The following is a 17123-nucleotide window of genomic DNA, read 5'->3' as shown; positions in this document are numbered from 1 at the left end:
CAGCAATAAAATATTCTCTTGCATCTCTGTCTTGCCATCCCCTCTCCCTTCAACAATTAGTTCCCTCCTTCACCTTCTACGCATGATAAAAAATACATGATCCTGTCTCTGGCACAAAGCATACAACAGAACCACAGTCATGGGGGAGACTGATTGCCAAGTCAGTATTTCCTCCCTGAGATTTTCATTGTCGTAGTATGTATTCTTTCAATTTGACCCTAATATGTCAACCTGAAGCCTGAGTTGGTATGTTAGCAAAAACATGGTGTATGCCATGTGCTTCACTCCTCATACTACCCCAGGAAAACCTGCATTATTCTCCTTATAGACTTTTAAAGACAGCGAAGTTGCTCCACGGTTTTTGATTGTGTGTAGTAGGAGATCATGCTACTACATGCTACTGTTGTACCGATTTAATACACTTTAGCACTTGACCAAATAATACAGTGATTAGTCTCGTTTGTGTAGATGAGTTGAAATCTTCTTGTCAAAATCTAGTCCCACCTAGGCAGGGGATTAGACAGAATATAAAGAATGAGTATATAAAGAATGAATAATTCCTCCTCCGTCTGCCAGCCTTACAGATTTACTGGTAATTGCTCAGTGATGTGGGCCGCTGTAAGAGAAACATGTGCTAGGTTTATTGCATGCGGCAGTCTCTGAGAGTTCTCCTGCTTGTGAAAGATGGCACTTTAACGTTCACAAGACACTTACTCTCACATCCTGGCTGCCAGGCTGAACTGGAAAATCAGCTACAATGGTACAGAAAGAACTAGGAAGGACTGTCTGTGCTATCAAACTGCACCTCCCATAATCAGGGTCACAGAGCAGACTTGCCCAAAAACTTCCCTAGCTCTGGAGTCCTGTGGCTAAGATGGGGTGGGCAGCCGGGGGGAAGAGGATGGACCCCGAGAGCATCTGCAACAGCCTGTGCCACGTGCTCGGCAGCCAGGAACGCCCGTGTACGTCTGAACACGCAGCACAAGCTGCTTGCTTGCCTCTTGGTAGCTAGCGTGTGATCATAATGTTCTCTAAAAGGAAAGGGCACTTACTCCATGCCTGGGGAACATTACAGATTTGATCTGGATTTTGCACTAGTTAGGTAGATATTTAACTGTACAGCTAGAAGTTAGTGAGCAGCATTTATCAGCAAACCTGATCTATGGTGAGCTAATTGCCTTGACATGGGATTGGAAATCAAGTGGAAAATTAAGACTAGGAGCTTTTAGAAGATCTCATCTTACGTAATTTTTATTCTGGTAAATGTAAAAAAGAGAAAAAAAATTAATTGTATTCCTCCTCGGTTTTGCCTTTGGTAGCTCTCAAATACTGGTGAAGGTTTGATGTGGGACAGAGAGATGTCAAGTCTAACTCTTCTCCTAAGCAGGAGGTGACATTTTCAGCTACTGTTTCTGTCGTGTTGGAAGGTGGCAGAAGGTTCCTTGCTTTAGACACCGCTCTTCCTTGTGGACCCTTCTCCTGCAGGGATGTTTGCTTGTGGCCCCGATGGAGGGCTTGTGCTTTATTTTGCTTCTCACATGAAAAGGAGATTTGAGAAAAATGATTAAGATGTGAAATATTCATATGTCATTGGAGGAAAAAATATTTTTACGTTATTGTACTCATCATGTTTTTCTTTGTCTCATTTTTTCAGTCATGCCAAGCTGACCTTGTGAAGGACAACGGTCACAAGTATTTCCTTTCAGTTCTGGCAGATCCTTATATGCCAGTAAGGACAAGTCATCTTTATTCAGACTCTTCTAGCATTTGCTTAGCTTGTCTTAGCTTATCTGTTGCTGTTCTGATGCAGTTGGTGCTAATGTAGGACTGCCTCCCACCTCCATCTCCTGTGACACCCACTGCTTTACTGGAGAGAGTCATTGCTGAGCTGTGGAGTCAGTGACCAGGGGAGTTAAAAATGCTCCTGCCAGGTTGTGTGATAGAGACAGCCAAACCAAACAAGAATTTGCAAACTTGTTTGAAGTTATATAAGTGCAGATTACTCAGTGGTGATGATGGGAGCTGGGGGCTCCTGGGGGCTGGGTGCAGAGGCAGTCTAATTGTGCTGCAACTTTCATAATTCTCTCTGCAAAAGTTTTTTGTGATTTCCTGCGATAGGTATTTGTATGCCTCCTCCAGAGCAATATATGGAGGCTGGTTGGGAGGATCATATTGGCAGTCTGATGAAGTGTCTCAGGTGTAACTGGTGACAGGACTGGATGACAAGAAAATTCTAGCTTTCTTTCCCTTCTTGTTCTTTCAGTGTGATACAAGCTGCATTTAGAATAATCTCATGTTTCAGAAAGCAAGGGATATAGTTGTTCTCTGACCTGTTTTCTAGATAACAATTAGTTGTATATTGTTTTAAGGCTGAACACAGGACAATGACGGCTTTTATCCTGGCTGTAATTGTTAACAACTACAACACTGGACAGGTGAGTCCCAACATCCTTTTTCCTTTCATTCTCTCCTACCTCTTCTCTGCATTGTGCCTTTACTTTTATCAAAGTCCTGGCTTGCATTAAAGCACAACCCCAAACTGGAGAACTGAAATAGAAGATTGCTTTACATTATTTTTGTTTGGATTAAAAGAAAAATTGACCTGGAGGTGTGACAAACACATTATGTACCTGGCACCTGGAAGTGGAGGTTAAGGACACAAGTCACTCAACAACTACCCCTCTAGGCAGTGTACTGACGTGCTATTAAAGAAATAGTGCCTAGTTTCTGTCAAGTGGAAACTTGATGGCTGTGATAAAGTTCTTGGGAAGGGTATATGGAATGAGCCATAAACCTTGGGGCTCTGACAGGTGCAAGGAGTATTTCCAATGAGGAAAAAACATGCTTTATGTGCTACAGGAAGCATTTCTAGTGTTCAACTATTTAACTAGCTATAGCAGCACATAGTTGACCTTCCCTTCATGCTGCTTCCAAATAGTATTTTGTAACAAAATCAGTATATAACCGCTGAATAATTATTTTCTCTTGATTTCCTGTCTGTTTCAGAAATAATCTTCTTTTTTGATGATGAGGTGGGAAGCTGTCATCCAAAATAAATTGCATTGATTTGTGTTTTAGGAAGCTTGCCTTCAAGGAAACCTGATTGCTATTTGCCTGGAGCAGTTAAATGATCCACATCCTCTTCTGCGTCAGTGGGTGGCCATTTGTTTAGGACGTATTTGGCAGAACTTTGACTCAGCCAGGTGGTGTGGTGTGAGAGACAGCGCTCATGAAAAGCTCTACAGTCTCCTCTCGGATCCAATCCCAGAGGTAAAAATCCAACTTTCTAAGTAAACGCCAGTTGAATTGTCAGAATTGTGGCAGAGGGCTACAGAAATACTTAACAAAAGCAGGGCTTTCAAGAGCTTTATAATTGTGTCTGGTTCAAAGAAAGATCTTGTTGCTGTTTCTTCAAGGTGGTGCAAATCATACAAGCCCACAAGAGAAGTAACCAGAGAAATGCAGGGGGAGCTCATACAGCCCAAAAGCCCTGGAATCTTGGCATCAGAGTTAGGAAACACCATGTTTTTACTTACTTTTGCATATCAGAAGCTTGTTAAAAACGTGGTCTCAAAACTCACTGTGCGTTGCAAAACACCTTCTAGTCTTTTTGTCCAAGTACAAAAACTGTTCTTCTCCTGGTATGTGTGAAAATACATCTTTAATTGAACGTGTTTTACCTTTGTGACAAACTGTCCAAGAGAGAAGCAATTCTTGTGCAGAACTTGGCTATGATTGACAGAGCCTGTCAGACCCCAGTGAAATTACATCGTGTGTGGGAGAAGTAAGTCTGGAGATAAACACCATTGCTAATGTGCAGTGATTAAAGATTGGATTCTCCTTTACATTCAGCCTTTCTTCCTGCATCCTCCACCTCTTTTCTCTGGCCCCATCTTTCCACCATTTTATAAGCAGTATTTGTGCGAAGGATGGGTTGACTGCCCTTAACGGCACACCCGTGCTTCTCTTTGAGAAGCTGGAGTGAGTGTTTCTACTTTGTGAAACACATCCTGCAGTTGCTGATTGCACTGTATCCCCACCGTTTGCAGGCTCTGCCAAGGGTAGCTGTAAGATTACCAAGCCATCTGATCCCTCTGTTCTTTGTGTAATCTGGCAAAGTTTACCCTGATTAGAGCCGCTGTCTTTTCTCTTTTTCTTTTTTCCATCATCTTCTACCTTTCTGTAAGCCCTTATCTGAAGACTGTAGTTCAGCACTCTATTGTTAAAAGAGATTCACATCCCAACAGTGACTCCCTGTGTACCTTATTCCTGTTAATTAATATTCTAGGCAACGTCAACTGGAAACATCACCCATGGGAAGGTCACTGAGTATTCTGGGAAATTAAATATACTCCTGCACCTGTGAATACTTAAAACTCAGTGCTTTGCTGAATCTGTTTTGCTGTTTACTCTCCATGGGCTTCCCTTTAACCCTCACTATTTACCTGACACAGTAGTCCGGGTTTCCAGAGATGCCATTTTTTGGGGATAAAAAAATCCCACTGGCAGACTTCAGGCTGGAAACAAGAGGAGAATAATAATGAATGTTTGTGTCTCACAGGTTCGCTGTGCTGCAGTCTTTGCACTGGGAACGTTTGTGGGCAACTCAGCTGAACGCACCGATCACTCCACCACCATCGATCACAATGTAGCTATGATGTTGGCCCAGCTCATCAACGATGGGAGCCCCATGGTTAGAAAGGTACAGAAAGGCTGGCGGTACAGAAGTTTGGATTCATGCTGATGAGCTCTGCACTATGCCTAATCAGAGACTGCATTATTTAATAGACTTTTCAATGAATTTGACTCATTTGGAAGTATCTGTTTCATCATGAAGTCTTTTAACTTCAGTTCCTGCCAAGAAGCAATAGGCACAAATAACGACACCAGTGAAAACAGCAGCATGAACCTGCCGCTGTGGCTGAAGGCTCAGCACTGAGCCTTACACTGCACGCTCAGGGTGGTCATGTGCAGTAGCATTCTGGGATGCTGTTTTATCCACTTACCCTTTTTCAGTGCACATATTACAACATTTCATTTACTCTGCAATATAAGGAGCCTGCTGACAGGAATAATACAAGTAAAGTGTAGTATGTCATTGTGTCCACGTGTTGACAAGATTGTTGTTCAGGTCAAAATGTTTCTGCTCTTTATCACTGGACCTCTGATCTAGCTCATGTATTCCACTAAACAAATATCTGAAATAGGAGTAACAGTCTCAGGATTTTGTAGGAATTTTTATATCCCTTTTTTTTTTTAATTTAAAAGAGAATGTGAAGACAGGGATAAGGAAGGAGAGCAATTACACTGAAGTCTTTTCCAGGTGCACAAAACACTGAGAATTCTTGCTGGGCTACCCTTCTACTAATGCTCTTCTGTTGATTAGTGTTTTGATTCAAATATTTTACATTACAGGATCTCAGATTTTACGTGAAATAGTAGTGTGTTGCTAGAAACATTGAGTATGGGGTAGTCCTAGGGGAGGAAGAGGAGAGGGAGTAAGAGTGCTGTGGAGGCAACAGGAGAGCTCTGTTCAGTAAAAAGATCTTGCTGCTTTTAGAAACTACAAGGGCGGATGACAGACAAAGTAATTCTTCAGGTTTTGGAGAATTGCAATTTCTGATGCACCATTGTACATCAATAGTACATGAAATAGTTTTTGACATTCTGGATTGTTCTTGATGGGTGTACTTAGGTGTCCTAATGCTTGTGTTTACTTAACTGGAACATCAATACCCCGACAGTTGTCACCAGCATTGTGAGGATTAATTTTTGTTGTCTCGTTCCAGCATTTAATCAGTTTAATTCAAGAGAGAAATGCATGTCACACTATATGCTCTTTGAGATTCATAAATCTCTCTTTTGGAGATTAGTCCCCTGAACAGAGAACAGCAACCGAAGCCAGCTCTCCAGCTCTCCTGTTTGCTGTTTCCAAGTGCCTAGCAAGCAGTACCTAATTGAGGGTCTGAACTTCACCTGCTCTACTTTCCGCACCCCAGTAATTGAGGTTCTCAAGTTGCAGCTATGAGAATGAACGGACTGATGGTCCCTTGCAGGTGGGCAGCACCATTCTCATGTTAGCTGCTGTCATGGTTTAACCCCAGCCAGCAACTAAGCACCATGCAGCCACTCACTTGTTTCCCTCCCCCATCCAGTGGTAGGGGGGAGAGAATCAGAAGGAAAAAGGTAAAACCCGTGGGTTGGGATAAGAACAGTTTAATAGAACAGAAAGGAAGAAACTTATAATGATAATAATCACAATAATAAAATGACAGTACTAATAAAAGGATTGGAATATACAGAACAAGTGATGTACAATGCAGTTGCTCACCACTCACCAACCGATGCCCAGTCAGTTCCCAAGCAGCGCTCCCCCCAGGCCAACTCTCCCCAGTTTATATACTGGGCATGATGTCACTTGGTCTGGAATACCCCTTTGGCCAGTTTGGGTCAGCTGCCCTGGCTGTGTCCCCTCCCAACTCCTTGTGCCCCCCCAGCCTTCTTGCTGGCTGGGCATGAGAAGCTGAGAAATCCTTGACTTAGTATCAACACTACTTAGCAACAACTGAAAATATCAGTGTGTTTTCAACATTCTTCTCATACTGAATCCAAAACACAGCACTATACCAGCTACGAGGAAGACAATTAACTCTATCCCAGCCGAAACCAGGACAGCTGCTGACATTGCAGGTCAGTACGAGACACTGTGGTTCAGCATAGGATTCAAACACCAAGGCTCTTTGTGGAAGAGCTGAGCCATGTCCCCAGGGGCCTCTTGTCAGATTCTGTTTTCTTCAGCTCGGAGCAAAGATAGGGCAAGCTGTAGGACGAGAGCTCCGCTCCATGCATACATGTGCTGCACAGGGAGAGAGGGTCAGGCTGTGCCACAGAGGGCCAAGGACACCGATCCTCGGCACAGCTCGTTGCTGCTCTGCAGGAAACACACGCTTCTTGTGGGTGAGACTGCTGCACGCGCAGGAGCAGAGGGAGCTGGGGGTTAGTTGCCAGTTCAGTACTTGCTGTGACACTGCATCAGTTTGACAATATTGGGCAGAATCAGAGAGTAGTGGTAGCCTGTTCACATATAGACTTGTGGAGAATTAGATTTGAAATGGAGCGCTCTGGCTTTCTTCAGTTCATCCCTGCAAAGCGAAGGGAAAATTATTAGCCTGGATGGCCACCCAATAATGTCAACAATAATGACCACGTTGTTCTGTGTTTCCCTTTGGTCTATTGTTTCTGACCTACGTGACCATGAAATACCTTTCTTCTGCTCTTTCCATAGGAGCTGGTGGTGGCTTTAAGTCACCTGGTGGTTCAGTATGAGAGCAACTTCTGCACTGTCGCCTTGCAGTTCATGGAAGAAGAGAAGAACTACCCTCTCCCTTCTCCAGCTGCCACAGGTAGGTGTTTTGTGTTTGTGTGGGTAGGAAACATGTAGCCTGAAAGTGCTTGGGAACTTTTATTTAAGGAGTTTGCCCAACACAATGAAATTCTTGCTGGTGGTGATTTACCAAACAGCACCATCGCTACGAAGTTGAGCGGCATGGTGGGTAGCTCTAATGTCTGTTTAGCACCATAATATATTGCACTGGAGAAATGCATCCTCTGCTGAGTCTCCATCTAAAACACAGCTGTAGCTCACCAGCAAGTTGTAGAGACTGAACACCCTGTCAAATTCAAAGGGGTTCCCTTCAGATCAAGACTGAAGTATATTTGTCAAGGCAGTACACAGGCTTACCAGACTTCTTTCCCCCCTGCTGCCTCAAATTACACCAGAAACTTCACTGTCATGTTGACCTAATGAGAATCCTCACCAGACAACAACGAACCAACTATACTCCTTGCTGCTGCAAAGCACCAGACAAGAAGCAGTGAAGAACTTTATGCTCTGTGCCTCCCGTCCTATCCCTTTTGTTGTGTCTATTGCTTTATGTGAGGAATGAAAAGCCCTAGTGAAATTGTTGCTAACCTCGTATTTTCTTTAGATGTTAAGTACATTGGAAATATTGAAGGATAATGGGACTGTTGCAGCGGAAACTTGGAGACAAGAGCATGTGCTGTCTCTGCAATGAGTAGTTTAATCTCCCTATTGTATGAATAACTAAATCATATCAGAAAATAAGCTTTTCCCCGTTTGTCCTTTTTGCTGCAGGAAATAAACATTACATGCAGTTTATATAGTGCTTTTCCTTATCCAAAATAATCCTGAAGTATTTATAAGCAGGATGCACTGGAAGCATTGGCCCCACCACCATAATGCAGCTACTTCTGCACTGAAATAATAGCTCTTCTGAAGCCATGGTACTGTGTGCGTATTTAGGAACAAAAATGAGAAAGTTTGGGAAATTATAAGTATCCAGGTCATGGGTGAAATGTGAGTTGAAACCAGGCCTGAAATTTGGTCAGGAAATCAGAATTTTCCTAAATCTCTATAGTGAGAAAATTTACTGCATTTTTAATGAGCAGAAGCAGACAGAAGCCTGTAAATGCTGCCTACTAAATGGCGTCTGCTGTAGCAGCATGTGCTAGCACAATGTCTAGGCAGTGGCCAAGCATCGACCTGGAGAGAAGAGTCATCGTGCCTTTCTGGGTGGTCTGCAGGCACTGGCAAGGCTCAACTCACCTGCTTTTATTGGATGTAACAAAATCACAGCTTAAATAGTAGACACACATGGTCCTTGCTGATGATGTGCACAGAGGATCTTTCGTCATACCTCATTCTGGTTTAGCCTAAGGGGCAATGACTAAATTCTGTTCATATTGGTAGTATTTTAGTTATATATTTGCTGGGAAATAACCAAAAGGCTATGATCACTTTGGTTACATCTCTAATTGCTAAATCTTGCATCCACAGAGGGTGGGAGTTTGACACCAGTGCGAGATGGTCCATGTACACCAAGGCTGCGGTCTGTCAGCTCTTATGGGAACATCCGAGCAGTTACCACAGCGAGGAACCTGAACAAGTCCTTGCAGAACCTCAGCCTGAATGAAGAATGTAAGAGATTTCAAAATTCTTTGATTTTTCTTTACCTCCTCTTTACCCACCTCTTGCAAGCTAGGAAATACCATGTGCAAGACAACATGAGCTGAAACCAAAACTTTAGCCCAGATTATCCAGCTGCCAGCTCCAAGGGCTTAGATGAGAAGCCCCCCAATAATTAGTTTCAAATTTCTGGTCATTAGTATTGATTTTTCTGAGTATTTGGTGGGGACCAAAAAGGTACCTTCCAACTTCCTAACATATATGGATTTTTAACTGAATCTTTTCTGACCCCTTGATGCTTACTCTGTATTTAAACATTCAGTATTTAAAAGGGGATGTTGTGGATTTGCCTACACCTTCATTGAGTGTTGCAGGATTTAGAAAAGGGCTGTTATGCCTGGGTAAAAATTGTTCTCTCACCAGTTCTTGTTTAGGCATCTGCCCTCTTTTCTTTTGGCAGCTGGAAGCTCTGTTGCATTTTCTCCTGGGAATCTCAGCACCAGCAGCAGTGCCAGCAGCACCTTGGGCAGCCCTGAGAATGAAGAGTATATCCTGTCGTTTGAGACTATTGACAAGATGAGACGAGTCAGCTCTTACTCTTCTCTGAATTCACTAATAGGTGAGTTAAGACTCTCCTCCCTTCCTTTGGTGTCGCCTTTCTTCACATGCTTGCTCTAGCTTTTGTGGAAAGTTTGGATCTTAGCTTCTGCTAGATCTTACTCCAGCAAAATTTCTCATAACAATAGAAATGCTACTGTTGTGTTTGGTTAGGCTACGTGCAGAGCAGAGTCACTCCTGCTCTGATGGAGAGACTGGAAGTGAGAGCTGTTGGCTCCAGCTGTAAGCTTCACCATGATGGACAACAGTCCTGTTAGAAATTTAAGCACAAAAAGGTGGTGTATACAGGAATTTCACATCCACTGCAGTTTCATGGGCTAGAGAATGAAAGTGAGGACTCCCCATCCCATGGATTTAGCAGTGGGGCACACTGGCACTAACTGCTTCCCCTGGTTATTTTTTACATGGGTTGTATTTCTGTACAGCACAGCCACTTTATTGTGTTACTCATCCAAGGAAGCCTTACCTAGCTGATTTCCTATGCAGGTTTATATGTACGTTGTTAAAATAGGACGTAAAAAAGAAGGAATTCCAGGCTGTGTATTAAAAGCAAAAAGACTGACTGTTTCATAGAAATATGCTTTTGTGCAAAAAGTTTCATGGCTGATCCTGCTGCCTCCAATTCCATCTCCATTATTTCCTCCTGGATAAGCAGCTCTAACATCACTAACAGCGCTAAACTTTTTACCACCACTCAACAGTCCCTTTCTCTCCTGGCATCTGACTCTCTGGGTAATGTACAGAACTCTGCAGAGTCAAGTGCTATAACACAGAAGGAAGGGAAATTTTACTTGTATTTATGCAGTGCATGGCTGATTTCCATGTAATGGATTATTTGCATTTCTTTTATAGAACAAAACTGGAATGTTTGTATTAAGCTAGTTCAACTCGGTTGCTTTTCAAGTAACTTTCGCAGTCATGTCTGACTGCAACAATAGCCTTGCTTTAAACTAGCTGTAGTTTTTCATATAATCTAAACCAACTGGGGATGATAACATGGACAACACGCAAGAAGGATCTAGCTTTTGGAATGGCCTCCTTCCAGGGAGCAGGGATGGCAGCATGCAGCAGAGAAATGCTGCGGGAAATCTCTGTATTTTCTTTGTAATCAGTAAATGTGCCCGTATTTTTCTAGCCTTCAAAAATCAGCAAAAAAAAGAGTGGTGTAACTCAGAGAGGAGTCCACCTGGGTGATAGACTTGCCTTGAATGAAGAAACATTTTGCTCTATTCTGTATTTTCTGGAAGAAGTAATGGTGATGTGGCTCTCCTGAGTTGAAAGATTCTGGGGTTTTAATTCCTGAGCCCCTGTGGCAGTTTAAAATCATGTGTTCATTAGAAACTTGATCAATTAATTTGCTTTTGATTGTAGGTATTGAAATTAGATCTTCTTAAGCATGACAGGAATGTTAGGAAATTTCTCTCCATCTTAAGCTAGAACTTGAGTTTCCTCATTTCCACTGGTGCACGCTGGCGTCTGCTTGATGGCTTGTGCGTGTCTCACGAGAGCTTTACAGTACAGTTGGAAAAGAATCTAGAGATGAGCTGGAGATGAGTGAGGGAGACCTAGGAAAACAAAAAGAGCAGTTCTCCAAAGCTTCCCTCATTCCTATTCAATCGGAAGAGCTCATATCCAGCTGGAAATGACAGAGCTTATAGAAGTGTTTAAAATTCATAACTCACACAGAATCCCATTACCTTCAGCATTTGCCTGCTGAACAGCCAGGCTTTTTTCATTTCTACTGAAGAATTACCATCTTCCAGCCTGCTCTCGCCTGCTCCCCAAGGAAAGAGTTTTCAAAATGCCATCAGCTCCAGCCACCCTCCCTAGTGCTGTGGCTGCTGCACAGCTGGCCTGGGCTCAGATTAACCCCTTTCTGTAAAGTTTTAGTGTGCAATAAAATATAGCTAGCAACTTGGGGTAACTTGGAGGGGAGTCTACCTGGGTGACAGACTTGTCTTGACTGAAGGAATGTTTTGCTCTACTCTCTATCTTTTGGAAGAAGTAATGGTGATTTGGCTCTGCAGTAATGACTCTGCCAAATATTTGAGACAGGCAAAGCAGTAAAAAGGATGCTCTGGGCACAGGGTAGACTCAGACCAAAGCAGAAATCTAGTCTGTAATAATAAAAGTAGAAATTTTCAACCATAGTTTAATTCCATGTTCTGTACTGTGCATTCCCTCGGTTGATTCACTGGCGTTCAGGGCTTTCTTCCTCTCTTGCGATTTTAGGAACATGGTGCTAGAGGGGTTATTCTGGATCAGTTTATCCAATTCACTGACACTGCGGCATCATACGATGTACTTCTTCCCATAAACTTGAGGAAAACCTCTCCATTCCTTCTTGTGCCATTTTACAAACAGCTTAGCTAACTATAGGCCAAATGGCCCCATGTAGTGCCCCCCCCCTCAAACGCAACATGTACTTACAGTCTAGGTGTGCTGTTTTCTGGCAGACTGTTCCTTGGCCAGACAGTCCTGTTACCAGAAGAGACATTTATGTCTGGCTCACATTTTCAAGCTGGCAAGAGGCAGTTTTTGGTTAGTCAACAAAGACATCAGTTTGGACGGGAAGCTGAGCCTTGCTGCTTTTTTCCATACAACTAGTCATTAATCTTGGTGTCCTGGAAATTTTTAGTTTAGTTTAGTTTTAAGATGGGAAAAGGGAAGAATTAAGATGGGGGTTTTGCATACCTTGAGGCTGATTATTTGTATCCAAACTGTGCGATTAAAGTCTTTGTCCTACAGAGAGCGTAGCCGGAAAGATTATATTAAGGAACGATCAAAGACGGAGGAAAATAAATCTTGGAGCGATAAGATGCTGGGGAATAATTCTCTTTTCCAGCAGGAGAGGCTGGGGGCAGAAAACTATTTGCCATGTCACAGGATCTGTCCTGAAGAGCTGCCTCAACGTAGCACTTACAGGGGGAGGTTACTGCAGTGAGGATGAGGAGAGCAAGAGATGTAGGTGGACAGTGAGCCCCAGCAAATGAGAGGGCGTGTTGGGACAGGTAGAGCCTCCTTCTCTATCACTACGCAATATATTTAAATGCACAGACATAATAAGAAGTAACTGGTCAACAAGCAGTATTTATAAATACTAACTTGCATAGTAGCAAAATACAGGGATCTGAGTGGTTTTGGGAAACGGAAGCTTGATGTAGAGGCTGGTTGTGGTGGGCTGCTTTCATGTTGGCTATGACAGCCCTGGTCCAGGGGAACATTCCCTTCTCTGAGGGAACATACTTTTTCCTCATGAGTTGCTTCTGGTTTCTGTTGAAACATGAAAAAGGTTGTGCTTTGCCATTTGAATTGCCATCAGGGGTTGGAGTGTGCGGGAACCCCTTTGCATGGCCCCGTGCAAAGAGACCACCTTGCAGACTGTCAGGTCTGTGCAAGAAACGCTGATTTGCTGTTCCTGTAGGGAACAGGCTGCCGTCTGCATTTGTCGAAGTAGAGTTCAGAGAGCAATCAGGATTTCAGATGTTCTCTTCATCCGAGTAGCTCTCACAGGACCTTCTGGGTCACTCACGGGAAGAGGAGAGACTTGCGGGATACACATTTACAAAGCAGGTGGGATTAGCGTTAATGGGAAGCAGATACCCAAGTCCTCGGGTACCGTTCAGTCTGAAATATTTCAGCTGCATGTTTCATTGCGTGCCAGTCCGAAAGTTGCCTTTCCCTGCAGGCGGGATGTGCAGGCGCAGGAGAGGAGAGCTGTCTCTGGTCCAAGGCGTGCAGCAGTGCCGGTTCAGCCATTGGTCAGTTTTTGCTGCTGTGTTGGGTGGGGAGTGGACTGCACCTTCTTCTGGAGATCAAGGCTTAAAATCACTGCAGTGATTTTTACAAGGGATTAGAAAGAAACCCTGTCAAAGCCTGGCAAATCAAAAAGAATGAATAAAAACATTAGCATTCATTTTTGCATCCAACGTGGTTCTACCCTTCGTGTACTCAGTGACCTGGCAGCAGGACCTCAGCCAGGTCCCTTCCTCAGGGCCATTGCATGATGCTTGCTGTTAAATTGAACTAGGAGTTATGCATATGCAAAGAAAATCAAAGTCGTCAGTAAAGGCAGGCAATTTATTTTTGACATTCTTAGCAGAGAGGAATCATTTTGTAAACGTAAATCTATACTGCAAGGTCCATTTAACTGGCTTTGAATCAGTCTGACTAATTACAGAGCTGTCTGCTTAGATTAACACCCCGTCCCCCTTGCTCGGCTCTTTGTTTGCATCTCATGGATATTTTTTGCATTTTAGTCCATTACATGAAATCAAGCTGCTGTTCCTCCTGCCACCTCTGCTGCCTTCCATTATCCCACTGACTCGGTGCTCAGGTTTTTACAAGGAGCTATGTCAGATGTGTCACTCGATTGAATCAGTGCAATGAACAACACTAACATGGGCGGGGGGAGGATGGCAGAAGAAAGGACCAGTCCTTCGAGCACCAGCTCTGAGCCTGAGATGCCTTTGTAGAAATTCCCTCTGTTCTTTTCAAAGGCTGCCAAATGAATGAGGAATTGCACTGGTGCAGTTCTGTTTTAAATTTGTTTTTTCATGATGCTTAGATGTATAAAAAATGTTGGGTTTTTTTTTCTTCATGACTGCGTCATGAATGAGGTGGTTATCAGAGACGCTGGAAAATCTGATGGGTACCCTCTCGCTCTCCCTTTCTCTCCCGTTCCTTTTACTGTCTTTCAAGGGCTTTAAAAGAAATCAAGCCATTCAGATTTCCCATCGGTCCTTATGTAACTTCTGCACAGGACCGAATGTAGAGGGTAGAGCTCTGAGCAGACCTCAGACTACGTTACCTGGCTAGCTGCTTCAGTGGCTGGGGCTTTTTTTACTCCCACAGCTCATAGCACTTTGTCTCTCTCCCCGACTTATTCTTTATCCTTCTCCCTCCCCTGTTTCTTTCCCTGGTAATAGAAGCTTCCAGGATGAACATGGCAGTGGCAAAAATAAAACCTAAATGGTCAGAAGCCTGTAGAAGACAGACAAGCATTGTATCACCACCCTTTATGGTTGGGAGGCCTAATCCTCTTCTTCTGAGAGAAGACTTACTTTATTGTGTATTGACATTTTCTTTATTTAAACATAGATAAAGAGCTTCTGAAAAAGACGATGACTTTTGCCTATTATGACCAAAGCCAAAACCTGAACTTGGATCTGCACCATTCAGTTCTGCTCAACTCATGCATGCTGTACTCAGGCGTTCCTTGATTTTGTCCACTTTGGGCTCTGTCCTCAGCTGGCATAAACCAAATATCACATATCAGTGCCCTTTGACTCTATTGTATCTTGACAGTTGTTATTGCTTTCTCGGATTATCAACTTCTTCATTTTTCCTGGGTGAATTTAACGTTGTTGTATCTTTGTCAGGCCCTGTATCTTACCTGTCTTGGAAAGGTTAAGACTAGCTATAGGAGTCTGTTGTATAGGTAGCCCCCAGCAAATGGACAGCACTGTCCAAGTAGTACTATCATAAATATTTGTGAGATTTCTGCCTGAAACTCCATACACAGGTGCCACTTGGAAAATCCTTTGGATGTCAGCTGGGTAAGAGACCCTTTTCCTCTCAGATCAAATGAGAGGATGGAGTTAGGTTACTGCCTTTGCATTTTGCAGAATGCTTTCTCACATGCTGGGGAATTTTTCTGGCAGAAGAAAGATTCCCTTGGCTAACGCAGACAAGCATATGAAGTGCAGCGTGCGTACTCCTGAAGCTCATTATCGTGCGCTACTTGCCTTCTTCAGCCAAAGTTCAAAGCTGGACTGTCCAGGTCTATTTTCTGTTGATTTGGGTATCAGGTTTAGCAGCTATGCAAGGTGAGAAGCTACTTGTTGACCAAGGAACCCTTTCTTCCTAACTTAACACTTTATTTTTAGATGCCTCCAGAAACATGAAAGGAAATGCAGCAACAGCTTGATCTGTCATTTACCATTGATTGTGACTCATCTGAAATCCTTATTTTAGTTCCTTTTTTTTGTTAGTGCAACCACTTTAATATTGTCCAAATGGCTCAACTCCCAAACAACAGTGTTACAACTATTAGACATTGTAAGGGTTAGAAGAAAGAATAACAAATTAAAGATTCACCTAAAAGCAGCAAAATAAAATGTTCACAGAATTTTGTCAGTTGTTGCAAATGCTTATTAATTTGATTTGTACTTCGAATCTGTCAGTCCCTTCTGCTGAAATACCAAACGGCAGATACTCTCATTAAATAGCAAATTGGCAATTGAGGAATTGATACAAATGTCAATAGGAAAGACTGAGTTAGACTTACTGCTTCGCAAAGGTACAGGTCCTAAAGCTTCCTTTTTAACATTTAGATGTTTAGTAAACTTGTAGAATATATAAACCCCTGAACATTCAAGCTGAGTATTAATGCTTAAAACATCAATAAAAATAACCATAAAACTATAAGCCAGTAACTGTGGTTTTATACTGTTTAGTGTTTTAGCTCAGGAAATCCAAAGACATTATCCATTTGGCCTTTTCAGATTGTTTCAGGAACCCAGAAAACTAGCAGTTTGACTGAAGCTTATTTAGGTAGTCTAATTTATTTTGCTTTCTCCCACTTTCATTTTACAAGCCCTTGCAGAGTTCACAAAGACAGACAAAATGGAGACAAAATGCCCCTGTAGGGTGTTTTTGAGCTCTTCTCTTGATGTTTTCTTAGATGTCATTGTGATGTTTGGAGTTCTAATGAATTTTCTCACATAAGATCAAAGAGTTTGAGTTGATGGATTGTCATGTGCTGTGGGGCTTTGGTTTTTGTTTTGGTTTTTTTATTATTTTAGGTGTGAGTTTCAACAGTGTTTATACCCAAATTTGGAGAGTACTCCTTCACCTAGCTGCCGACCCCTATCCTGATGTCTCCGACTTGGCAATGAAAGTTCTCAACAGTATTGCCTACAAGGTATGCCTTTCTGTGTTCGTGTGTGTCTGTGAGGTTTTTGTATGTTAATTTTTTTCATGCTGAGACAGAGCATAGGCAGACTGAACTGAATAGGTCCATTGGAGGGCTCTGCCTAGTTCAGTCTGGATCTGTTGCAGAAGGAGCTTTTAAAGTTTCCAGATGATAAACACTCATATGAGCTCTCGATCAGGTAAAATAAATGAATGGGGGAGGGCCTGGGATTGTTTTAGGATATAAATTAGGTACAGACCTTAGACAGTAGGTCTTGTTTAGAAGTCTACTTATCTAGATCAGCCCCTGGGAGAAACCTTAAATATACTTCATTAAATTATCCGTTTGCAAACTGATTTAGATTATGCAAGTGGGACTGGCCTGCAGACTGAAGCCACAACGGCTCTCCAATCCAGGTGAACTAGTACATGTGAGTCAGCATGCAGACACCCCTGCCACTATTCACCTCTTCAACCCAGGCCTAATCCGCCTAAACCACCATCCTCATCACATTTCATCCTCCAAGGGTGACAAGATGTCCCTGGAGGCTGCCGTCACTGCTGATTCAGAATTGCCAGCTTGGGGAGCTGTAGAAGCACCCTC

At 42.9% G+C, this 17123-nt stretch overlaps 1 protein-coding gene across 6 annotated transcripts in view; it reads left to right on the top strand.

Moving 5' to 3' along the window:
- The window catches only part of RPTOR (regulatory associated protein of MTOR complex 1), a 210571-nt gene that overhangs the window by 150091 nt on the left and 43357 nt on the right, over positions 1 to 17123 (top strand). For 4 of the 6 annotated variants that reach the window (XM_041123884.1, XM_041123883.1, XM_030013194.2 and 1 more), the window contains exons 14-21: positions 1655 to 1729; positions 2370 to 2435; positions 3079 to 3270; positions 4562 to 4702; positions 7286 to 7403; positions 8858 to 8998; positions 9447 to 9605; positions 16411 to 16529. In XM_041123884.1, the coding sequence (XP_040979818.1) occupies positions 1655 to 1729; positions 2370 to 2435; positions 3079 to 3270; positions 4562 to 4702; positions 7286 to 7403; positions 8858 to 8998; positions 9447 to 9605; positions 16411 to 16529 (1011 nt within the window). Of the gene's footprint in view, positions 1 to 1654; positions 1730 to 2369; positions 2436 to 3078; positions 3271 to 4561; positions 4703 to 7285; positions 7404 to 8857; positions 8999 to 9446; positions 9606 to 16410; positions 16530 to 16881; positions 16951 to 17123 lie in introns of all 6 variants that reach the window. The other 2 variants (XM_041123882.1, XM_030013190.2) reach the window with 1 other exon arrangement.

This window comes from Aquila chrysaetos, chromosome 5, assembly GCF_900496995.4.
Source record: "Aquila chrysaetos chrysaetos chromosome 5, bAquChr1.4, whole genome shotgun sequence".
NCBI lineage: Eukaryota > Metazoa > Chordata > Aves > Accipitriformes > Accipitridae > Aquila > Aquila chrysaetos.
The sequence above is the reverse complement of the archived record's forward strand: the minus strand, read 5'-3'. Positions and strand labels throughout refer to the sequence as shown.